We start from the raw sequence: 27,025 nt of genomic DNA on the forward strand, positions 1-27,025 counted from the left end.
GAAGAGCAACTTTGACTGAAATAACCACTCGTTACAACCGAGGTATGCAGCAAAGCATTTGTGAAGCCACAACACGCACAACCTTGAGGCGGATGGGCTACAACAGCAGAAGACCCCACCGAGTACCACTCATCTCCACTACAAATAGGAAAAAGAGGCTACAATTTGCACGAGCTCACCAAAATTGGACAGTTGAAGACTGGAAAAATGTTGCCTGGTCTGATGAGTCTCGATTTCTGTTGAGACATTCAGATGGTAGAGTCAGAATTTGGCGTAAACAGAATGAGAACATGGATCCATCATGCCTTGTTACCACTGTGCAGGCTGGTGGTGGTGGTATAATGGTGTGGGGGATGTTTTCTTGGCACACTTTAGGCCCCTTAGTGCCAATTGGGCATCGTTTAAATGCCACGGCCTACCTGAGCATTGTTTCTGACCATGTCCATCCCTTTATGACCACCATGTACCCATCCTCTGATGGCTACTTCCAGCAGGATAATGCACCATGTCACAAAGCTCGAATCATTTCAAATTGGTTTCTTGAACATGACAATGAGTTCACTGTACTAAAATGGCCCCCACAGTCACCAGATCTCAACCCAATAGAGCATCTTTGGGATGTGGTGGAACGGGAGCTTCGTGCCCTGGATGTGCATCCCACAAATCTCCATCAACTGCAAGATGCTATCCTATCAATATGGGCCAACATTTCTAAAGAATGCTTTCAGCACCTTGTTGAATCAATGCCACGTAGAATTAAGGCAGTTCTGAAGGCGAAAGGGGGTCAAACACAGTATTAGTATGGTGTTCCTAATAATCCTTTAGGTGAGTGTATATGTATATATATATATATATATGATAATGATTTAAGCTGGGGCACAGTTGGAAAGCATAGTCAAAAGCATTGAAAAAAACACACATGAGCATAGCAGAAAACCTGTAGGATTAGGTGGCACTGTATGCAACCAAATGCAGATTGTCTGTGAACATTTGAATAAATGGGGAAATAGAGGCACAAATCAAATGTTTCCATTAGAGAGTGGAGCGTTAATCTGGATGTGCCTCGGTGGACATGTAAAACCCATCTTCACAGAACACATCCATGGTCTCCCTCTGCATCTATGGTGGGGAAACCCAGAGGGATAAGGATCATGGAATTATAAGCAGAAATTGAAAGAGGATTCCCACCTGCAGACATGATGCTCTGGTTGGTTTGCCAAGCTCATTTCCATTCAGTTGAAAACCAATTCAGTTTAATCTCACTTGGAATTGGTAAGGAAACATGCAATGATAAAGGTATACTACATCAGTGTCTCACTAAGCATGACGTCCCTGCAATGTGTGACATATCATTTTCCAGGTTAAAAGTTTTGTTATATGTTTGAACTTTATCGGTTGTATTTAGTGTATCATGTGACATTGTCAATTTTGATATTGGTTGTGTTTGTACCAGATACATTTTTCCTGTGTTCTGTCAGCATGCTGTTTCTTATGAAGAGTAAAATAGTATACATAATGACTACAAACCTTAAGTAGCTTCAGTGTAGTTAAGCTACTTTATCTAAAAGGTAATCTGAAGTTTAAAGGTGATGTAAGGAATTTCAAAAAATTGATTTGCTTACAGCCTATAGATATACTGAATTAAAGGGATAGTTAATCAAAAAATGTATTTAATTTGACAAAAAACATAAACTGCCATTCACTGCCATTATAAAGCTTGGAAGAGCCAGGACATTTTTTAATATAACTCCGATTGTATTCGTCTGAAAGAAGAATGCCATATACACCTTGGATGACTTGAGGGTGGTGTTCATTTTTGGTTGAACTAACCCTTTAAGTTGTCAATGCTGGCAAATTACCATGGTATAAGCATGGTCCGCTTTGCGTCGAGTGGTTCGTTGCCTCCACGTCATGCATTAAAATTGTTTGCTGCACAGCTAGCCATGGATTATCCCTTACTTAAAATGTCTTTTGAACTTTCTGAAAAATCCTGAAATAAATGTATCACAGTTTCCACAAAACTATTAATCAACTTTTTTCGACATTTAAAGTATTAAATGCTTTCGCACCAAATCAGCATATTAAACTGATTTCTGAAGGATCATGTGAGACTGAAGATTGAAGTAATGATGCTGAAAATTTAACTTTGCCATCACAAGATAAATTACATTTTAAAATGTATGAAAATATTTCTCAATATTACTGTTTTTTTTTTTTTTATCAAATAAATGTAGCCTTGGTTAGCATAAGAGGCTTCTTTCAAAAACATAAAAAAAAACTTACCAATTGTAATCAATTATTTAATTTTCTTTATTATACAGTTCTCTGGAAAACGTAATTTTAATTGGTTCTATGTATTCTTCAGTTAATGAGGCTTTGAAAGTCATATCTATGAATTCTGACTAAAGGCAATATTATGTTTTTTTGCACAGATGGACAGAGGGAGAGAGACACCAGATGCGGAAATGGGGAATGAACAGATGTATGGAACAGAGGCCTTAGGTCCTGCCACGTCTCATATATCAACCTCACACCTCACTTTGCCCTTGGTCACAAGTATTCTCAGGATCAGAATTAAACCGGATTAGTGAGTTGATTATTACAAACATGAGATTACACAAGCAAAAACTAATTGCTCGCACATGCTTGTTTTTATGTTCTTCCTGTTGCCTGTAATACCACTCTAGATAAACACTCGAAAAGACCCATGAGGAAAATTATTGAATCACACTAATGCTTTCATTTACATATTTATTTATTTATGTAATGCTAAGGAGCAGTGACTCATAGCCTACACTCAGCCATTTCTTCAGTTATAGAAGAGACGCATATCTCCCCTCTCAGAGAGACACACCATTTAACTTTACTGCTCTGTCTGTGAGGGGGTGTAAGTGAGCGTGAATAATGTGGGACATTAAAGCACTGGAGATCACCCACTCCCTTCTGCTGACTATTCAAAAGAGACTGACTGTCTGACCATTTTGTCCACTGTACCACATTTGACTTAATATAAGGAACTCAATCACATTTATACAATCTGTTAGATATAGATTTTTTAGAGAGCTGTATCCATACTCAATTTCTAACTCCATTTCATCTGAAAGCAATTCAATCAAGAGATTAAAGTGCCTTTTTTGTACATTTTGAGAGTACTGCATTAGTGTGTTTTAATTCTCTGTCTGTGCTACTCAAAGGTATATTTGTGGTTTCTATCACAACATACTCAGTTACATAAAGCACATTAATACCCTTGCACAGAAGAGAATCTCTGGATGAGCTGAATAATCACTGCATGTAAGTGGTTGCCATAGAAACTCATGCAGTGTAAGGCGTCAAACACTAGTTGAACTTCGGCACAAATTAGTATGTTGCATGACTACCTCAGCTAGTGCCTGTGTGGTTTTGAGGTACAAAGATCACACCAATCAGTTGTTGTAGACATGTGTTTGTGACTTGTAAAGGTGACAAAGACATGAATCAATTACAACAACATCTTCAGATCCCACATGCTAAACGGCATCCTGTTCTTCACACAGGAAAGAGCACAGCCAATGCTGTTTCCATGACAACACAGCCAGGGGATAACAGGTTCTATTTTTTCCTTTCTGTGCAGAATCCCAACCCATTACCGCAAGAGAAAAAAAAAAAAAAAATCTGAATTTTTCTTTTGTTGTTTGAAGATAGCCTTGAGAAAAACGAAATGAAGATGAGCTTTCAGCAGTGTGTCCTACGTCAGCTCTACAGAGAAAAGACTTCATGTCACATGTCAAAAGCAGATGCCATCTGCAACTTTCAGACAGGGCTGCTAGTGTAGGCTACTGTGAAACCATCTCCCAACTGAATTATGGGTCAGGGATACACATATCGCATCAACGTATCAAGTTTTTTGAAGGGGAATCTGGTAAGATATCCATCTTCCATATCTTGAATATTGACACTTCATCTCAACCAGGCCAAATAGAGGTCTATAGTTTTATGCTTAATTTGTGCCGGACCTAATTTGTGCCGGATTTATGCTTAACCTGCCAGAACCTCTCGGATTTGAGAGCTCCTTACGAGAGTTAAACAGACAGTAGGCCCTTTCACACAGCAATCCCGGTAAATTACCGTAAAATTGCCAGAATGACTTTACCGGTAAATACACAAATATGCTGTTCACACATGCAACACCGTTATGGCTTTTTACCGGTAAGAGACTATTCACACATCAGCAGCAAAATGCCGGTAAATTCTGTGATGTCAGTCATCGGAAGGGATCTTTTAACGCCGCGTCATTGTCTTCAGTCGCCAGCATGAGGAGAAGCGCTTTAGTTTCACTGTCTGTTCAGTTTGACAACATTTTTTGACGTCTGAGTTAGAGGCATAAGGGTATGATCAAACAGTGTGTTTTTGCTCTTAAAAACACCCAACTGCTGAGCCGCAAACGCTGTTGAATGAAAAAGTATTTTCTTGAGCATATATTTTAATAGAAAAACTATTAAAAATCTTACTGTAAACAGTGCTGAGTAATCACGTCATCTCCATAAGAAGTTTATAATCGGCTCAAGGCAGACTTTTTACGTCAGCACATTCTGACCTCGTACATGATCATACCGGTAATGTCCCCACAAAGATGGTAATATCCGAAATCATTGTCCTTGTGGGGACATTTATTGGTTTATAAATCATACTAAAAGATGTTTTTTTGAAAATGTAAAAATGCAGAAAGTTTTCTGTGATGGATAAGTTTAGGGGTAGGGTTAATAGCATATACAGTTCAACAATACTACAAATAATTATATCTATGGAAAGTCCCCATAAAACATGAAAACAGTGTGTGTGTGTGTGTGTGTGTTCCTGATCTGCTCTTAACTTTATAAGTCAAGCATTAAACATATGAAATGCTTAACGGAAATGTAATTGTAATATATCACAACAAAACAAACCAACTTGAATTATTCTGTAACTCTAGATTTAAAATGAATTGTGAGAACTTGGGTGGGCCACATGACCATAAACGATAAAATGACTTCCTTGAAGTGACCTTCACTAACGGATTTGTGGAAGGGCCTGGAAGGCGTCTGACCACTGAATGCTGTGAATGATTAAGTATTCCAGAATGCTGTGTAATAAGTGATTATAAAACATAAAATTCAACTATTATCCTTGAAGGTTTTTTTTTATTTTTTTTATAATTTGATCTGAATAGTACCGTAAAACTAGAACAGAGTTTGTCCCGATGAATCACATCTCTGGACTGGAGAAATGGAAATATTTTAGTGGATGAATACAAATGATTTTGTAATGAGACTTTGGCCACTGACCCTAATATCAAAGTAGTTTTCCTCGTCTGGGTGACATATGCAAAATTCATTGCTAGGGCAAAATTGTGAATTCAAATTAATCCAATGGGCCGTCAATCAAAATTCTCTTTTACCATTCTAGATGGAGAGATATTAAGGTCATGTTACATCATACTGCTGGTTAACTGATGTAAGGAATAATTTCTTCAACCTTTTGTATTTTGGAAAGGAACATAAATTCATCGTTATGAATATGTACGTACGTACAGAAATATTTACATGTATTTTGCCAAAGCTTGTAATATAAATTATGCAGTGAATTGCTGTATTATTTAAAGCACAATCACATTTTTGAATTTGGGATTATTAGGATTACTGCTGTAAATTTTCTTGCCCCAATTATGTCCCACATAATTCCACTTATAATGCATGTGTTTTCATAAAATTGTAATCGTGTTCTTGCAGCCCACTCTCTGGTTCCTCTGCAGACCCCAGGAAATGGCTCTGGGGCTTCATTATGAGAGTAGCGAGATGAAAGGTGAGACTGTATGAGGTATTGATGTCTCCAGTGCACTGGCATATTCAGGGCAGTCCTGTTGTTCCTCCTGCTGTCATCTAGCTGTGCTGTGCTTGACTTTATCAATGACGGCTTTGATTGAGTTGCAAAAAGGGGAAGCTGAAGCACAGATAGTCATCTTAGACATGGCAATGGGTTTTTGAGTTTAGCCCCTAACCCCCTGTCTTATCATTGACCTAATGACTCATAAATGCTGGAGATAACCCAAAGGTCAGTATTTTCTGACTGATGTAGATATAACCACGGCTATCCCTCCTTTTGTCTCTGTATCAGATGACTGCCTTATTCTTTGTAATGCATTTTTGAAGGTCTTTTGAGGACACGTTGTAAGTCTTACCAATTATACCGTTTTTATATAAAGAGTATAATATTTTGGTCACACTTTAGATTTGGGTCCATTTTTTTTACTATAAAACTAACTTTTTACATTTTACCGTAGAATTCAACATCTGACACAAAATGGCAACTACATTTTGTGCGTTTCGCTGCCAGTTGTTTCTGTGAATTGCAGCGATCCATTACCTTCTCTTTTCTGTAGCTTTCGGAAGTCTGTAAAAAGATAGCTCAGATTTCTTGTTGATTATATTTCTCTTTCCTATTTTTCCCACCGTGTTTTGTGTGTTTTTAGCAGCATTCAAGCTGAACACCTACACTGCCACTCAGTCTTATTCTGCAGTGACTTCCGCCTTGATAAGTTGGTGTGATGTGTATCCCTGACCCATATTCATATTTTATGTATTAAATTAAGCAATTTACTTGTCTTTTTCAAAATTAACCTTAAATTATTCCTTTTGTTAATTAACATTTTTGCCACTGCTTTCGGCGAAAAGATTAACACTGATGGGGCCACCATGTTGAGATCACATGACCAAACACTTACTAATAAAACTGAAAACTGTCCTATTTTTCAGACACTATTGCAACCATGCTGCTAGATGTCAAAATAAATGCAATCTAATAGAAAAATGAGCAGGGGGCATTGTTTGGAAAGCCAGTATAAAGGAACGTAAACAGGACAGGCGGTCTTTTAACTTATTTTGTTTTCCATCAAGAATCTTCAGAAATACAGGGAACATAAAGTTCAGATGATGACGTGAAATTAGATTTTCTATTAGATTAGAAATTAGATAAAAATTAGACACTTCATTTCTAAACTGCCCTCCAATTCAATACATGCCCCTGTTTAAAAGCCCAAAAAGCCTTTAATTATTTGAGACTAAATGTTAGATGAAATATTAAGTGGATGTCTCCAGAAGTGCTAGGCACCATATGGGCTGCAAAGATGGAAGAGGGATTATGTATGAAGAGCAGGGGGAGGGTATCTGTCATCTCGGAATGTGTGACATTCATTAACACCAATGCGTCACAGCATGATTATTTATGATCAAAAACACCTCTCCGTTCCTCTCATTTCCTATCAGCTAGCAGACACATTCAAATCACTGCCAACGCAACAAGGAATGAGTGGAAATCACTTCATGAATTATCTATTGGAAAGAATGAAATCCTTGATTGTGTCTTTGTGTTTGATTGAATCATTTTGACAGTGATTACTGGAAACACTTTAAAAAGAATCATGCTAAAATTACTTTTTATTCAAAATGATTAGTACATATTTCTCAGAAGACTCGAAATGTTCTGTAAAATTAGATCTATGAAGCTCTGCTACCTCAAACTCTTGCACTACATGCTTAGACAGAACCTAAGTCCTCCTGTAATTTTATCCCTTAAAACACATCTTTGATCATCAAAATGACATATTTAGACATTTTTTCCTTGAAAAAAAAAAAGTATTCATGCCTTAAAATAGCTTGAATGTAACTCTACACCCTTGCCTCATTTAGTATACACGGTTCTATGAATATGCAAATTAGCCCCGCCTCCAACTCAGAGATCCACTGATTGACGATCACACGTTGACGTGATTGTTTACGAGACTGTCTTTGGTTCACTGCAGTTTTAAGGAGAAAATACTCAGCAATGGTTTTGACTTATGAATTTGCACATGGTCTGTCTTAAAGCATATTAAAAACACCACATAGACATATAAACAACATTAAAAGCTTGATTTTCACCACAGGGGGACTTTAAGACTGAGCAGAAATCTGTGAAACTGTGGTATAAGTAAAATGATGCCATAATCTATTTGGTCATTGAAAAACTGCAATCAAAACATAAGAATATTAGTCAGCTTTTATTTAGAAAGAATCCCAAAAATAAACAAGTTGGCACACATTCATTTACAAAATGGTAGAGAGCGGTCCTTAAAATTACATGGACTTGTTCAACTAATATTAAGTATATCATGACAAAACCAATCGATCCAGTATCTGTCTCCCAGTCTAGTGCGAAAGACTGAGGAGAAAAAGGCTGAAGAAGTGAGAGAAAAAAAGGACTAATAAAAATCATTCAAAACTGTACATAATTGTGACAATTATCTAAGTTTACAAATGTTCTCTCACTTTTGGTGACATCTCTTGTTTTTTAATCTTGGCTTATTGCAATATCAAGTGTTAACTGTTACGGTTGCCATTGCTTTTATAGGAAATAGTCATTTAACTGTAAGATAATAAGCTGTGAATCATTATCATTATCAAACAAACTGTTCTCGTGATAGGTATCTTAAATACTGAAGAATAAGCACAGATGTTTTTGCCTGTAATATGGAATTTCTCATATTTTATGAAAGAATATATTAAAACTAGATGCTTGGAAAACAAATTCAAGATGCAGAGTGAACATTTTAAAAAGCCATATTGTGCGAATCCTAACATGGCTAAAAATTAAAAAAAAAAAAAAAAAAAAAAAGAAAGACAAAAAATCCTTGATAAATCACTGTGTATACCATCCAACTGTACATTTAGTAACAAAACTTACAGAATGTATTGACTACATTCACAATGATGACAGATTAATATATGACTAGGCTATATTTATCAATAATTTTGGCACATTTAATTATTTGGCATTTTTAACAGAGCATTTTGTTGACGTGTATGCTTCTATTCATTTCACAGCAAAACATATGCAACAATACAATAGGTACTTTTTTAAACATTTTCCTTTTTTATGTTCATATTGTAGACACTTTTTTTCTTTTTTTAATATTTTAACCGCTACCCTGATTTTCTTGATGAACAAGAAAATACAAACAGATTCTTGAAACCAAACAAGTTGATGAAAGTAAGAGAACATAACTGCGGCACCCACTTTTCAAACAAATTTCAAATGTCAAGCATTGCTAGATATTTCATATTAACACCAAAATGTTAATGAATATATCAGAAAAGGACTAATAAATTACAAGATAAGCAACATATTTGGCATTAAAATGTGAAACTAGTAGCTAAGCTCTTAAAAGTATGTCGAGATTATGATTTACAGCTTTAATTAACTGGTATGTAAGCAGGTTTATTTAAAAGCCATTTCTGTGAAAATACATAAAAATACTTTTTCATAGTTTTTTGTTTGTTTGTTTGTTTTATTAATAAAAAGACGTTTCACATCCTGAAGCAGACAATGGTAAAGTGTGCTTGAGCCGAAATGGACATCGGATGGCGTCAGCTACGAAAACAGACAGACTTTGTTGACTTCTTTCTTTCCCGCTCAGAGCTTCTGTGAGTTTCAAGTTTGTCGTCAAAAATATCCGTTACGGGGGTAGATGTCATCAGCTCGCTTATCGAGCATCTTTATCTCAGTCGGCGTATTTCCAATAGGAGAGTGCATTTTTTGTTATAAAGGGCCAAGAAAGGATTCTGTCTCTTATGACATCAAATGAGGCCTCCGTCTTCCATTCGGACGAGAGAGAGGGGAGAAAGCGACAGGAAAGAGAATAGAACGCGCTCTATTGAAAACCATTGTGTAAGGCACTCGACAGGTTCTTATCCATCAGGAGAGATCAGTCAGACTGTCGTTCATTCCCACACCAGGTCTAACAAAGGGCACCGCATGTACTGCTTTGGGAAACTCAGGACTCATCACACGTCCATTCTCGCCAGTACTTCCAGTTATAGACAGCCTCGCTTTGCTCCTCATAGCGTCCGAAAAGGTCACCTGGAACACACGCACAGACGCAAACGGAGAAACAAACATCCACGCACGCACACCAAACAGAGAGATGGCAGAAAGTTAGTGCGTATCCCACAAAAGGGCTTCAGTCTTATTTTTAAAATGTTTAGTTGAAAATGCAGATGTGAATTTGATGTGGTGTAAAAAAAACATTGAAAATGAGGAGCAAAGTTACGAGCAAACACCATTCAGAAAATCATATCGCAAGCAGGGAATGAGGGAGACGGGCGATACAACAACAAAAACATTCATACATGACAATGGGGTTGACGGAACAAAATGGGATGTACAAAAAACTTTTCTCTCCAATATATGTGCAGTGGATGGGGAGAAGTCAAGTTTTTTTATTTAATTTTTTTCACTAGGAACACCAGTACATACGATCCAGCTTTACGGTCCAAACCTCCTCATTCAATAGAACATTCAGGGAATGGAACAGATGGAAGCCAAAAGAAGCGTGCACGGGGATAGATTGGAATGACGGCCGCGTATCCTACCCCCTTAAATTTTTACACTTTCGATCCCATATACGTTGTACCCTTCCTTATAAGTGGCAAAATTCTGTGAATTCTGCGAGGAAGTGGGATTAATATTCTGTGCATTCTTTGCCACCTTCATGCGCTTGGCCTCGGCTCGGGACTTGTAACAGAACTCGACCAAGGCCACCAGCATGGCCAAGCCCAGGCCGCCCACTAGGATGTAGAAGACCCCAGCCACATTGCTCAGGCTGAGAGCGCTGGTCTTCTCCTGTAAATGCACATGAGACACGGGTCAGCGGTCAGGGAAAGTACAACATATCTGTAATAAGCATTTATATGCATAAACAAGAGAATATTTAAAGTGGCAGTTTTACGTCTATGTGGATACAAATGCACAGCTCAGGACAGTAATGTTAAAACAATAACTGTGCTAAGTAGAATGCGCTATTGGTTAATGTGCCCTTGAAGCGATGCAAATGGGGGCATTCAACAATTCTGCTCAAATGGGATGGATTTACTAAAGCCTTTAACATTGGCTTGAAAGTTACATACAAAACCAGCAATGTGGTTTTAAATCACAGTCCTTACATTTCCCACATGCTAATGGCTGTAGTAAATATTATTTCTTTGTTGAATTCACAGTTATAGCAGGGGTTAATGTGCTATGCTTAGCTGTGATATGAATTATGCTTGTGTAAGAAAGCCTACAGGACCATTTAAAGGGATGCTCAAGAGAGGCATCTGAATGGAAGGCATAGCATTAGACACAGGGAAGCAGATGACAGGCATTGTGGGTAAAAGACAGGAGATCGACACACATATACACACCTACCAAAAAGGTATTTGGGGGCTGTCAGTTAGATATTCTTTTCAAATATTAGTGTACTGTACTGTGCACAGAATGACCACGCATAAAACACGACATATAGACAGATATAGAGCTTACTTTTGTGAAAATTCATTTCTTGTTTGCACTGTAAAAAGTGGTAATGTGCAATTGTTACCTTTAAGGATATATCTTCCTTTTTTTAACCTTTTTTTATGTAATAAAATCATTGAATTATATGTATTTAACAATTTAACCTTTTTAAATAATAATAATACAATCTTTAAGTTTGTTTGTGTAACCATATGCAGATGGATTTGACTTTACCTGTTAATTTAGATGTTACCACACGAAGCACTTTTTTTTTCTTTTCTTTTTTTTTTAACAATCTGTCCAATAATAGCAATAAATTGGGGTTCCAAAGGTGAAATTTTAAGAACTAGACATGCCAAAATTGATCAACCACTAACCTGAATATTGCCTATGGTGGTTACAACCCTGAAGCGGAGATATACTTTGACTATATGGCTATGAAAACAACCTATGCCTTGTTGCAGAGAGTGTACTGTTTTATATTCCCATTTTTGTTGTATTATAAAAGTGCAAACATGGCAAAGCAGTTTTCAAACAATGTACATGTAAATATTTCAATAAGCATCGAAATAAAGCACACTAAGACAATACAACAATCGACAAAACACAACCAAACAGCTTAACACACTATGAAAGACATTTAAGAATCTTGGACACCCTTGTAGATGGTCCTACAAATGACCTGAGAGAAATCATGTTTGTACTGGAACAATTTGAAGTCTTTCGTTGTATGTGCTGGATATGAATGTCTGAGAACTGCAATTCTAAACTTGGCACAGCTCAGGCCTGCAAGTAATAGCAGGATCTGTGATTCTCAGAATTAGAAGCTGGAAGGAGACCACTGATTATGGTACAGATATTACAAAAGGTGCATATGGCATAAGTGGCATGCATTACTTTTTAATTCTCAGTGGATGGTACCAGATATTAGTAGCTCTGCAGGCATTAGTCAAAGAATCTCACCAAGGCATCTCATGCTTGTCTGTGCATTGTCTGTCTAAAATCGTTTTTTTTTTTTTTGTCATTATTATTTAAAATATGGGTAATTCCCACTAATCAAAAATGTGCTTGATCACATAGAACCTGCAGCGACTAACCTTACTTCCAGAGTCCTTGGCTCCACATTCACCTTTATCGTACCACCATTTGTTTTTCAGCTTGTCTAAGGTGCCTTGCTCACTGAGTTTCAATACTGCAAGGTTTACTGGCGTTCTTCACGTGGGAAATAACATAAATAACATTATCAATGTTATTTTATGTTATTATTACATTCAACTTTCTCTTAGATTTCACCTTTTCTCTCCTCTTTTCTTTATTGCCATAGCGATTATGACGTTGATGCGCCATTTGGCCTAAGCAAATGCAAGTTTTGCAGAGCCAGATGTGCATTAACGTATCGCCTGAAGTAAGCAGCAAGGACAACAGCGATGTGTACTGCACACAATAACCAATCAGAATACCAGTGGCTATTATGTTTATGTGTGTGTCCTCTGGCAATGGTTAGCAATGCTTAACCTGTCAGTGTTGAAGAAAATGTCCGCCTTTGGACTTGTGGTTCCTGTGTGGTTTTGCTGCTTACTTGAGTGTTGCATTGAGTTACCCATCACTTTGCTCTCTGGGGCTGACCTTGGAATCACCTCCCCCGCTGCCGCACTCTCCCTTGTCGTACCACCATTTGTTTTTCAATTTGTCCAACAGGCCTTGTTCATTCAGTTTTAGTACTGCGAGGTTAACCGCATTTCTTGAAACGATAAAACATAACTTGTAAGACAGGGTGAGCCAACTTAGCAATTGTCAATGGTCCTCTTTCAAACCTGCTGATTGCTTTTCTCTGTTTTCAGCATTTTAACAAGTAAGAAGAAATCATATCTCCTCCCTTTCAAAATATGAAGCTGTTAGCAAACATAAGTCAAATCACCTAACATCATCAGTTAAATGTACTTTAGGTGAGTTTAACTGATAAAGGTGGCTCAGAGTGCCGTGAATAGAGACGTTTAACGCAGTACTCACATCCATAACTAATAGCAGTGGCCTGCAAGTAACATTACTTGAAGAAGGACAGCAGAACAGCAATAAAAGCTGGTTATATCTTCATCATATATAATTCAATCTTCTCCTAAGGCCCGCCCACCCAATTCTTAAATCTGTCCAGATTGGTTGCTGTTCACAGGAGGAGGAGAAATTGAATCCCACTAAAAGAAGACTGTCTCTAATAAGGCTGAGAGATGGCATTATGAAATACATTTCAAATATCAGCATATCTTCAAATACATTTACATAGGTAAACCCAAGCAGTGCCACCTGTTCCTTGAATATGGCTAAATTTAGTTTGATTGCCAATTTGGAGGTTCAAAGCACATCTTTGTTAATGTTCTTAACGAAAAATGTGTACTGCAAGGGTTTGGTAAAAACATTTCAGCAATCATTACATTATTAGAAATAGGCAAAGACAGCAATAATTAATGAATATAGAAAGATGAGAGACATGATAGGAGAGGATATTAGGCAAAACCTTAAAACATTCAAAAGACAAAACTGAGACACAACACTTAAAATACAAAATCTCAAAGATATATCTCTATAGATTAGCATTCGGTTAAACTTGAATTCAAAGCATGAAAAAATGCACTAATATAATGTATATCTTTAAGATATATAAAAAATGGATGTATTCAAATATATTATATATATTTATTAAATAAGGAGGTATTCATATATGTAAGATATAAATAATGAAGTATTCATTTTTTTTTATTTAAAATTTGTAAAAAAAATCTGATAAGATTTTCTTTCTTAAAAAAATCTTTGACTAATTTGGCTCTAATGTATCCAGCTACTACATCTATCTCTTTTATACAAACCAGGACACATGAGCACAGCTACATCAGGGTAGGTGGGATACTATAACAACATTGGACACATTGTTATACTATTCCACCCACCTTAATGAGGATCCTTTGGGGGTGGCGATGCCGTAGCCTTTGGAGTCCAGGTTCCCTCCGACCTTCATAGTGTCACAGGGTTTGCGCTGCTCGATGTACTCGTTCATGGTAGACTCCAGCAGATAGGCATACTTCCCCTTGGACTTCCTCACCCGCATAACACCTTCTGCTGTCGTCTTAACAAATACTGAGGGCTCCGCACTTTTCATGTATGTCCACATTTTGTCGAAAAGAGCGATTTTGGAACGCTGGAGAAAAAAAAAAGATGCAATGATTACGTAAACTCTGTTAAATCTTAGTTACACTTTACAATAAGGTCCCACTGGTTAACTAAAATTAGCTAACAAACAAATAATTTGTTACAGTATTCATTCATTTGTGTTCATGTTAGTTTGTTAATACAGCTGTTCATGTCAGCTTAGGTGCATTAAAAAAATATTACCAGAAACAACTTTTGATATTGATAATTTATTAGGAAATGTTCATTAATACATGCTTTATTTAATTAAGTTATTCTTAATTTTTTTTATCATAAACAATATAGTTAAATAATGTTAACAAACTTTGTTACTAAAATGGCCATGCCAAACACATTTTTTCAAATTACTGTAACTAAAGCAATTTATTATTTAGCTTTGCATTTTATAAACTCAAACTTAAAAGTTTGTGCTATTTCATCAGTCATATTTAAAACAGTCATACATTATATATACAGTAAAAAAATTGCAAATGAAAAAGTAAAGAAAAAGTAGGCATCTGGATTACATGGGAATTAAGAAAATGTGTGTCTTACCCTGAAAAACTCTTTCGTTGAACCAGAATCTAAAGTTCCATAAGCAATCTCTGTTTGCTTTGCTAAGTCCTCTGCACTCTCAATTGGAGACACCATCCTTTCCACTGTTAGGAAGGCAGCCAAATTAGCCGTATAGGATGAAATTATGATCAGGGTGAAAAACCACCAGACACCTCCAACAATGCGGCCAGAAAGAGACCTGATGAAAAAAAGACATGAGATCATGATCACAGTTCAAAAATTGTATTCTCAGCTAACAGGCTACATTGAAACTGCGATCTGCGATCGATGTAAAACTCAACCATATAAATGTTTTAACAAAATTTTGCAAATTTTCCATATTTTCCATGACATGCAACTCATTGTATTGTTGAAACTGTGACATCTTGTGTTATCTCTGAAAAGATATTTACAGTATGTAAAAGAGTTAGACTAAGGTTTATGAAGGCAGAATGAAGTCTGAACAGAAGCTTCACTAATGATTTTAAGGTATTTGTGAAAATAGCTGCTAGGCAGAATTTGCTTTGCCTGCTTAGATGAGTCTGCGTCATGCATAATGAATAATAAACATCTCAATATATAATGTTTAATCTTAATTTAAAAGTGTAGTATATTTATGAATTTCAGCATATAGATGTAACTAATAATTTATCTTAAATAATAATCTTTTGACCATAACAACTTGCTTTTCATACAAAATTTCATACATTTGCCTTTATAAAAGCAGCATTTCTTGAAAAAATGGCATGTAGAAATATAAAGAACTTATAAGTCAAAAACAAACCTTGGTGAAATATCACAGCCTTGTCTCATAAAAGCTCCAAGAGAGAACCAAAGGCTGTTGAAAATCCCAAACTCATTGGTTGACTCGTTAGTCTGGATTTGGCCGTCCTCATATTCCTCTGTGTGCCACTCATATGGACTGAAACGACTGACCAGGAAAAGCACCACGCTCACGCCGATGTAGGCAAACACGATACACATCCAGATCTCATAGGCCAGAGGGTCCAGGAATGAAAACACACCAGGCTTGGACTTCTGAGGTTTCTTGATCATGATGGAGATGCCCAAACTCATGAATGGCTTGGAGAAGTCGATGACTTCTTCTCTGACTAAAGTGATAGTCAGTGGAGCCACTGCTATGTCCGCTTTCTAAAATGAAAGAGATTTAATTTAATTCAATATATTTAATAATATTGTTTGAACTGAAAAATGTTTGATCAAAGAAAAATATTTATGCTCATGGTTAAGACTACTTTTCAGACCAGCAGCAGCTACTTGTCAATTATGCCCAACTCTGAAAGTTTAATAAATAAACCGTTCTTACCCCATAAACCAATTCTCCAACCATTCCATTCCAGATCTTCGTCTCTGCATCTCTAGCTCCATATTTGCCATCTTCCACTATTTTCAGCTGATATTTAAATCCACAGTGCTTTGCTATTTCAGCTGCCAAGTCCACACAGTACCCCTCATATCTTTCATTGTCCATAAAAAGGTCAGCATTCTTCTTTAGCATTACATAAGGCGCTTCCTGAAAGTGACAGGAACACCTTGTCAGAGCTGTGCACATTTTTACTACAGTGCACATATTTCAACAGAACAGCATAATAGCATGGAAAACCACAAGTGAAACCTACTAGAATGGTGGTGACAATCACAGTCTTGTTTTCCAGCCCCATTGTATCATTTGGGAAGAGATCAGACTTTGTCACGACCATTTTGTCAACTTCATTCCAATAGCCAATCTGAAAAAGAGAGGCATTTGTGAGTAACTAATGACTTATGTGGTAACTTATGATTTGAATGATAAAGCATGCTTTTCTGTCCATATACTTTTCTTAGAACAGAGTCTTACCTTAACTGGCCCATTGCTTTTCAGTTCCATGACATTGACGGTGTAATTCACCCTCTTTCCATACTGGTCAAACTGAATGTTACCAGTGAGACCATCAACTCTCACCTGCATGAAAAAGATATGACAGTGAGGAATTGTTTCCTTTCTTTTTTTTTCTTAGAAAGATGAAATATCTAAAGTGGGCTTCAAAATAGTATTTAATCCTGGGAATAAACAAAAAATAAAAAATAAAGTTTATTTTACAAACACATTAAAGACCCAATATTAAGAAGCTCTGTTTTCTTTTCAACATTTTTTATCAAATATTAATTAGAGATTAAATTAAATGTGAAATATAAACATTTTATATAGTGTTCAGAACAATTAATCAATTAGAATTATTAATAACATATAAATGACATATGATTATTATTAATAATATTTAACAAATATTAAATTGTAATTAAAATAGTTCTATAAATTTCTTTGTGCTCATCATATGGCAGGGTGGCACGGTGACTTGTCACCTGTTTTAGGGCACGCTCTATCTCAACCCCCTGTGCCCATGGTACAGCTGGATTAGCCAGGCAGTCTCCGTTGTTAGCTCTACGGGAGATGTCAATTCTCTGTTTGTGCAGATAGCGGAAGGCCTCAGTCATCACCTGAACTGCGTCATATGTCAGTGCTGAAGTGTACTGGATACAGAGAGAGAGATAACAATGAGTTAGTTATCAGGAAAAGAATCGGAAGGTGGTATAGCAATTCAAAATGTAATTTGTGGTCCAGAATTATATTTGAAATGAATAACACATGGCAAAGCCATATGCTTTTATTTTAACATTTATTTGGTGAAGCCATCTCTGAAAGAATAACAGCAGGTATATTTGAAATTCATTACATCTGAATTCTACTCACATACATTCAAATTCTGTATTCCGTTTGTTACCTTAATGTAGGTTCAATTCATATTCAGGATTCGTTAGTAATGTAAGAATGACACACTTGATTTCAGTCCCAGGAAATTAAACACCTACTTTGTCTTGGTGAGAAGACAGATGAGACCACATTTTATCTGGAGTACAAATTGACTAACAAGCTTGTCCTGTAAATGGCCTGAACTGAAGACATTTTATGTTCATGTAGCAATTACCTGAACATCTTTTTTAATCAAATTTAGTAAAGCTGTCTGAAATAAAATAATTAATGGACGGACACAAACCGGGATCTCACCCGTATTTTGCTGTCTGCTCCAGGATATTCTTTTTCCTCCAGAGCTTCCCAGCGCTGGTCAAATTTGGACACCAAGGGGTCATCAAAATCCACAATCTGAAAGCCTGATACATTGGATCCACCATACTGGATTTTTGAAAGATCTCCATCCACAAAACCCTGAAAACATGACATATTTTTCTCAGCATTTTTGTTTGACTTTTTTTTTCCAACGTCATATGTTTTTCTTCGGTAGTTTCAGATCATTTACCAGATTTGCTATGATGTAGTGATATCCCTTCACATGCCTGCCAATAGTTATCACCTGCAAAGAGAATAATGAAACTCATCAAATTAATGAGATAAAAATAAACAAAATAAAACTGCACTTAACATCTAAGCCATTATAATATATTTAAGACATGACAAGAAAATGCGAACTGCTCCACACTGCCGTCAAACAGATGGACTGAAATAAAAGCAGCTTCAGCAGTTTGTGTGTGATAAGGGCAAGGCACTTGTGATGTATTTGTGCAAGTGTGTGTGTAGATGAAGCTATATTATAGAGCCAAGATCAGTTGCATTGATTCTGGCGGTTGGTTAAACACACTTCTGCAGGCCTTAAATACAAATCAATAGCTCTTCCCTGAGGGTGCAGCGAGTCTGAATGAAAAACCCATCTCATGAGGACTTTTCTGCCCGCTAACAACGTTTGTTTGTGCAGCCTAATTAATGATTCATAGTTAAGGTCCTTAGTTGCTTTAATCATCTGTTTTTTTAAATAGTTTTTATGTAGACTTGTGATTTATATAAATGCAAACATTTCACATTTCTTTTGAATTGTCACTTTCTTTTTCCTTAAATGTTCTACCATTTAAAAGTTTGAGGATGGTAAGATTTTTTTGTTTTTGTTTTCTTCTGCTCACCAAGGCTGCATTTATTTTATCATACAGTAAAAACAGTAATATTGTGAAATATTATTACAAAACTGTTTTCTATTTTAATATATTTTAAAATGTGTTTTATTCCTGTGATGGCAAAGCTGAATATTCGGCATCATTACTCCAGTCCTCAGTGTCACATGATCCTTCAGAAATCATTCTAATATGCCGATTTGATGCCCAAGAAACATTTCTTATTATTATCAATGTTGTGCTGCTAAATATTTTTGTTGAAACCATGATACTTTTTTTCAGGATTCTTTGATAAAAATGTTCAAAATAACAGCATTTATTTTAAATAAAAATCTTTTGTAGCATTGTAATTGTCTTTGCGTTCACTTTTGATGAATTATTGCATTGCTGCTAATTATGCCTGGCCAGGTTGGTTGATGTTAGTGAATATGATGCAGGTTTTTCAGCTGCAATTTTCCAATTGTATATTAAACAAAGACTATTTAGTTTTTGTACATGTGTTAATGTCTATACCTGCTCCATGATGTCTTTAACTTTGTCCTGCTCACAGTCAAGGATGACCCTCCGCTCCTTCTTGTTTTCTAGGTCCTGAAAGAGTGAGCGATATGCTTCATCCTTTTTCTCGTCCTTCATGTTGCCCACGTTGATGGCGGTCACCTGCCATTTCTTCTCAGCTGCTGTGTCCAGCACAACTTGGAGTGTGGTAAGTCCTGATTATGAGGAAGAGGAACAAATTAGGAAAACAAAGACCTCCAAATGTTGATTAGACCCCTTATAAACTGCTTTATAAGTGACTTAACAATAAGTGGTTAAGAACTATGAAATGCATTTGCTACACCGTTTAGACTGTTTGGGTTGTATCGCCCGAGGGCTGACAGAAACCACAATGTGATCGGGTCAGGACTGTTTTTGCAATATTCATGGCAAGCAACAATTCAGGGGTTATACATTATATAATAATAATTGTCTTTGTTTTTATTCAGTCACTTTTTTTCCATTTCTTTCCATGCTGAACAGAGTTGCCAGTTGCATTATTAATAATACTCCATGGAGGATTTGATACAGATAATACGACTCTAAAATTGGCATTTTTATTTCTGTCAGTCACAGGGGAGGTAAACAACTAAAACAATCAATTAAGCGTGCATAATAGCTACAGCACTTGTTTATACACAAGTACATGTCAATGTAAGGGGAGTGTTTGCATGCTAGATATGTGTATTTGATTTTTTTTAAATACCATGTATGTGAAGTAGTTTGTCCAAGGGTAAAATCTCAGGGAGTGCAAGGCACAGTGGGCTCCAATGTTTAACCTTTGTAAAATGTGTGTCTTGGGGACATGAGGATCAAAGCTTACAGCTATTCTTGGAGATAAGTGATTAAAAACTCGTTAGTAAGGGCCATTAGCGCTAACAAATGAGATGATAGCATTGAAATGCATTGTTTCTCCGGCACACTCCAAAATCACTTCTGAATCTAGCAAATCCTGATGTGGGTCACTAAAAGACTAAGGAGCAAATTAGATGATAGCACTTCTGTTCATTATTGTTCCAGCACACTCCAAAATCACTTCTGAATCTAGGAATGCCTGATGGGTGAATTTTCAGCATCATTACTCCAGTCTTCACTGTCACACGATCCTTCAGAAGCCATGCTGATTTTGGTGCTCAAGAAACATTTACTATTATTATCAATGTTGAAAACAGTTGTGCTGCTTAATATTTTTTGTGTAGACTGTGATAAAAAAATCAGGGGTCTTTGATAAATATAAAGTTCAAAAGCAAAGCATTTATTTGAAATATAAATATTTTGTAACAGTATAAATGTCTTTACTGTCACCTTTCATGCATAGGCTTACTTGCTGATTAAAAGTATTGATAAAAAAAAAACCTTATTGACCCCAAACTTTTAAACAGTAGTGTATTTGTATTTTTTTTGTTTTTCTTGTTACATAAACATGAGTGAAACCTTAGTGAATAATAGTCCAATATCTGTCTATTTGTTTCCCGGTATGTGGTCTCCCTCATTGAACTGTGCTGTCAATTGCATTACATAATCTCATTGTCTCTTTATAAGCACAGCTGGATCTTTGTAGATTGTGAGAGGTGCTTGGCTGATTTAATTAGCCATCCCAATTATGCAGAGGTTATGGATGAGTCTTACAGTGAGGGAGAATTAGTCTTTGTGCACAGCCAATCATTTATTGATTATATAAGACACTTTAACTTAAAGCAAACCACTAAAAGAACATAAAGTCCAATGAGACAAGGATCAGTGACTGTCTTTAAAATCCTTCAAGCTCAAACAAAAAAGAAAAAGCACAATCCAAACTTTAGTTGACTTTATTGACCTGCTGAGACAGGGATTCTGGTGCTCTAGTATGTTTCCAGTCGTAAGCATATTTCTCTGTTGTTGTTGTTTGTCATGCACCTGTCCCTTAAGACAACACACCACCTTACAAGCACTAGAGAGTGTGTGTGTGTGTGTGTGTGTGTGTGTGTGTGTCAGTGTCGCTCTGGGTCCCTTGTCTCATGCACTCCAGGACCGCGGACAGCACCACGCCAGATCCACATAGGCAGTATAGGCAGGGTGACGAAATGACCCTCAGCTGCAGTCACTTACTCACTTCTGTGCTCATCAACACTGAGTGCAAAAGAGATGCTGGCATCTCTGTCAGGTGGGTGATGAAAAAGTATCTAAAGAGATCAATTGTCCTGCAGAAAGCAACCAGCATGCTGTAAGAATCCACCATGTCTTCACATGCACGCCAGTGAACGAAACACTTAGCTGGAATCTTTACACAATTTATATAAGCACAACAACTACCATTCTGGCCACCAGTTACTTTAAGCCTTAAAACTAAAAGGCTTTCCGGGGTTATAAATTATGAATTTGTTTCCTGCTAAAGTGCTCAATATCGGGCTTGAATAAACTCTTTATTAACCCATCAGCCATTTCTTCACTAAAACATTCACAATGTATTTAATGCAACAACAAGTGTGTATGCCTCTATCTTTGAAGGTTATCCGGGCCAATGTAAAATGCAGTTGTGTGTGGTGAAGAAGGCAAAGTCACTTTTTTTGTCTAATATAAATTCATATGCCAGTTCGGTTTGATAGTTACACATTTTCCAGACATTTTTTTTCCCCATAATTATTTATATTATAATGTAAACTACTATTTATTAATAATAAAATACTTGTATTACTTTTATTCAGCAAGAACAAAAGTGATTACAAGTGACAGTAAAGGTATTAATAATGTTACAAAAGATTTCAGTTTAAAATAAATGCTGTTCTTTTGAACTTTCTATTCATCAAAGAATCTGAAAAAAATATCAAGCGGCACAACTGATAATAATAAGAAATGTTTATTGAGCATCAAATCAGTATATTAGAATTATTTCTGAAGGATCATGTGACACTGAAGACTGGAGTAATGATGCTGAAAATTCAGCCTTGCCGTCACAGGAATAAATTACATTTTGCAATGTATTAAAATAGAAAATAGTTATTATAAATTCTAATAATACTTCACAACATTACATGTTTTACTATATTTTTGATCAGGTAAATGCAGCCTTGGTGAGCAGAAGAGACTTCTAAAAAAGTTAATATTAGCAGATTATTATTTGAAACCAAATTCAAGTTTTTGTATTTTAAACCTTTTTCCTTTAAAAATACAAATAACTACAATAATACAGAAACACATATTTCATATAGCTTTTATTTGTTATTATTGCCATTTCGTAGCCTTTATTTTTCATAGCCACCTTCTTTCAAACTATCAGTCAACAAATCCTCTATGAACAACACAAGTGTAATGAAGGTCGCAGACACACAGATGTACCACTATAAACCGGCTCACTCACAAATCATCATTCAGTACATTCCATTTACACGTGACCGAAAGTGATGTCTGAGTAAGTGTGTTATGTCGTACTGATTTAAACTAAAAAATGATGTTCTATGTTGTTGTGTTTCACATACCAAAGCATGTAAATCATTTGAAAATATATATTATGTACTCTCAATCTTCAGTATTATTTGCACAAATGGAGGAGTGAAATACTGGTTGTGGCATTAAGTTTGCATTTATGTCAAAACGATCTCACCAGTGGAATGCATCATGACCACAGGCGCAGTGCTGCTGCTCTCACGCTGTAACGTTGACACATTAATAACACACACAGCACAACGGTTGCCATGGGAATGCAGCGTCGATTGACCTAATTAGTATGGCAGGTGATGAAATATGCACCTTGACACACGTTTACTACCACACACACAACCACACAGGTCTGAAATAAATAATGCAGCCAGATTCAGCCCGCAACAAAAGCAAACAGTCGCAAATGCACGCATGCAAAAACACACACAAAGGTGATTTTTTGCGGGGTGGGCATTGTGTTATGTATACATAATTAATATTAATAAATTATAAATGGCACATTGTGTACATACTGATTTTTATCACTGGGAAGTTGAAAGTAGCAACTTCACAGTTAATAAAACGTCCCCATTACAGATATGTATGACACCACGGTCCTTAGAGAGACACATCAACCATTCTCATTTGTGCCACAAAGCTCTCAACCTCCGCAACCATCAAAGAAATGGGAGGGTGGGAGGAAAATGAGTGAGACAGAGAGGGAGACTGAAACAATGGAGAGTGAGAGAGACAGATATGCTTGAGGCAAATAGAAAGCTGAGAAACAAAGGCCAGTGGGTCCAACAAACACAAAATGAACCTTTAATAATTCTGTAGCCCACAGGATCCTGCCACTCTTGCTCAAGGTGCAAAACAAGCCTGTGTTTTATTGTAGATATGCCTTTTGACAGGCTATGCTCCCTTAATATACTTAAAATATGTGTGACTATTCAGAAAACAACAGCCATAATCCATAATGACATCCCTAAAAACACATACGCAACAAGACACTTTACTGATATCTATTTTAAAAATCACTATTTATCTTCAACCCACACATCTCATGTTCATATATGGTATTGAATAGTGCAGTGCAGTGCTTTACCTCGGTCACTGTCGTACAGGTAGGCAAACTTGTCCCATTTGTAGTACTCAATGAGACTCAAGAGAGGACCTTTGATGTCTGGTCGCATCTGAATGATAAACTGCTGATTTCCATCCAGGGGAAAGCTTGGTGTGATGAAGGAGACGTGAAGTGTCCCGCAGAACGACGTTATTGTGTTCACTGACTTCTTGTCATAAAATCCAAAAATAGCATAAACTCCCCTTGAGAACTGAGAACAGACTGGAAATAAAGAGAATCAATTAGAATCTGACAGACAAACTCTAAAATTTTCCTCAAGTATTAAATTAAGTGTTTTTAAATAACAATTATGATTTGAAAAAAATATATATAGGAGAAGAGTTTGTATTAATCTTTTATCTACAACAATGTGACTCATTATTGTTTGATCGAAAGAGAAAAAAAAAAAAAAAATAGGCTATATAATAATACGTGGTAAAATAAAATAAACATTGCAATGTAATCTTCAGGTATATGACTCTATACATCAATAATTACAATTTTGTTTTAAATATGTTACTAAATTATTTTAATTACATCTTTTCTCTTTCTCTCACCAAAGAGGCGAAGATGAAAACCCCTGATCTACAACTTTATTGCAAACAAAACCTGAAAGAGCCCCCAGCACAGATAAAACATTCTCATTCGGAGCCACTCATTTTTAAAGCTGTCTAATGGGCTGATGAAATGAATTTGAGAATCTGAGCACTGTAAACTTCATTGTTCCAATATGATGTGAGAAGCAAAAGGTGACGATTATTACTGGGGGGGATGGCATAATCAAATTCATTGATGAAATATGCATTGCAATCAGTGTAATTAACTCTAATTACTCTTGTAATTAAGTCTAATTGCTGAACAAATCATGACTTTATGATTGATCATATAGTTAAATTAAATTAAATTAAAAATAGAGACAGTAGTGCTAACAATTTTTTCTTGGTCTTACTGTGGTCAGCCTCAGGAGTATATGAGCAAGAGCAATGATATCAGTAATAAAGAATGGTTGCTGGCACAAAGAGTCCTGCTGTCACTGATGCCGTGCATGAGTATAATTCACCTCATGTAATACACCAAGATTAAAAAATTGTACAACTAAAGTACAGTTTGTCCTCATGTTCATGAGATGGTACAACATACTGTAACTGGGCCACCTCTATATATCAATGACCATCTGGCTCTGAGCCTCTGAATTTTTTCCCTACTTGGTCCCTTCCCCCACTCCACTTTTCGCTACCATCCCCAACTCGGGCTGTCGCTATTTCCCAAGACACCTTTCTGCCTGTCACCTCCATGTATACATTTTATACAATGAAAGCTGCATGGCGTGTGACAGATCATGCTGCTCTTAGACCTGTCCTTAATGAGTATGTTGCTCTGCACAATTAGTGAAACCATTTATGAACATTAAAACTTTCTTATCTATAACCAGTTTCAACATTTCCATTGGTCTATAGCGATCAAAGAGGTTGGGTTATCAGATGGGTCAGGTCAGGTCATCTGGTATATGGTTGGTTGTTGAATCATGAATCAACCCCATGAATGCATTTTTTCAAAATACCAGCCGTATTATAACAAAATAGGTAAAAAAGGATGTCAAGTGCAGATAAAGATATACTTTTGAATTGCCTTTCCTCAAGCTATTACTGAATAAAAATAAAAGGACTATTTTTTATTTTTACAATTCTGCCAATTATTGCTTGCAGTCAACCTCAATGGTGAACGTGATTTCACCAAGTACCACATGTTCCTGGATCAACATCTTTGTTGATCCTGGAACAACTTTCCAATCAACCAATCAGATTTGAGGAACAAGTTTACAGTTTATGTCAAGTTTAGGCTTAAAACCAGGGTGAGGTGCTTCAACATCAGTGTTATTCACCTGTCATTTCCCTCAGATTTTAGGGAAAAGTTTGGGTAGGGTTAGGTTTAGGGGTAGGGATAGGGTTAGGACTAAATTTTGGGGCAGGAACGTTAATCCAGGATCAACAAAATATGTTGATCCAGGAACATGTCTTACTTGGCAAAATCACGGTGACCTAACCTCAATACATGCTGAGTGATTCTTCCTTTAGGGGAACTGTTTTGGTCTCTAGTATGAATTTAAAGGGGAACATGAAATTATATAGTTGTAAAGGACAGATTGTAATAGTCTTAAACTTCTTTATTATGTCTCTGTAATTACTCTTTCCTAATTAGAGATTAGAAATGTTACATTTGCCAGAATTTCTCGATATCGGTCCTCTACTCAAACTTCCCCTCTATAATAAATGTATAAAACAACATTAAAATCAGCGATGTCCTACCTTGTGCTTTTTCCTAAGAACTTTTGCTATTTACAGTATGTTTACAATTTTTTTTTCTAACAAAGAATCACTGTAAAAATCCAACTTGCAAAATGTTATTCTAACCAATTTAAAAATGTAGCTTGAACAAAGATTATTTAGTAGGATGAGTCAGTTTATTATCTTGAGTGAACTAAACAAGAATACGCTTAACATGACCTTATTTAGATTCTCAAGTATTTGTCTAAATGTTGTCCCAACTTTCCAAATTGAGTTATCTGAACAAACAATTTTATGTTGAACAATGTTGTGCCAGTTCCCAGCATGCATCGCAGCTTGAAAATAATATGTGGTAATACGTATTATTAAAAATGATCACTGCTTTGCATTTACTGGCTAGAAATTTATGATGCAGCTGTTGTTTTTACAGTTATTTAGCTGTCGGTTCAGAGTTCATATTTTTACTGAATATGCATTTGTTGATGATCATCACCATGTCTGAGATTTGTGTTGTGTTGAGGTATATGTGTATCTTACTGCAACGTTTGTATGCAGTTTATTTGCCTAACAGTGTAAAATGTTTGCCTCTTGTTTTAAGAGGTAAATAAAGTTCATATAATGTAGTTAGCTTTGAAAATCAAACAGAATGAAAGAAGAGGAAAGAACA

At 36.2% G+C, this 27,025-nt stretch overlaps 1 protein-coding gene across 6 annotated transcripts in view; it reads right to left on the minus strand.

The window, feature by feature from the left end:
- Nucleotides 1–8,933: 8,933 nt before the first annotated feature.
- Nucleotides 8,934–27,025, minus strand: part of gria2b (glutamate receptor, ionotropic, AMPA 2b) — a 29,665-nt gene continuing 11,573 nt past the window's right edge. Inside the window, exons 3-16 of one of the 6 annotated variants that reach the window (XM_084133642.1) lie at nt 24,056–24,295; nt 19,534–19,730; nt 18,378–18,431; nt 18,128–18,286; nt 17,425–17,592; nt 16,919–17,023; nt 16,701–16,808; nt 16,388–16,594; nt 15,845–16,212; nt 15,061–15,259; nt 14,268–14,515; nt 12,423–12,537; nt 10,540–10,674; nt 8,934–9,912 (exon numbers count right to left, since the gene is read on the minus strand). In XM_084133642.1, the coding sequence (XP_083989768.1) occupies nt 9,748–9,912; nt 10,540–10,674; nt 12,423–12,537; nt 14,268–14,515; nt 15,061–15,259; nt 15,845–16,212; nt 16,388–16,594; nt 16,701–16,808; nt 16,919–17,023; nt 17,425–17,592; nt 18,128–18,286; nt 18,378–18,431; nt 19,534–19,730; nt 24,056–24,295 (2,468 nt within the window). In that variant the 3' untranslated portion in view covers nt 8,934–9,747. Of the gene's footprint in view, nt 9,913–10,424; nt 10,675–12,422; nt 12,538–12,951; nt 13,067–14,267; nt 14,516–15,060; nt 15,260–15,844; nt 16,213–16,387; nt 16,595–16,700; nt 16,809–16,918; nt 17,024–17,424; nt 17,593–18,127; nt 18,287–18,377; nt 18,432–19,533; nt 19,731–24,055; nt 24,296–27,025 lie in introns of those variants that run through there. The other 5 variants (XM_084133643.1, XM_084133641.1, XM_084133644.1 and 2 more) reach the window with 5 other exon arrangements.

This window comes from Abramis brama (genome assembly GCF_963993115.1).
Source record: "Abramis brama genome assembly, chromosome: 13".
Taxonomy (NCBI): domain Eukaryota; kingdom Metazoa; phylum Chordata; class Actinopteri; order Cypriniformes; family Leuciscidae; genus Abramis; species Abramis brama.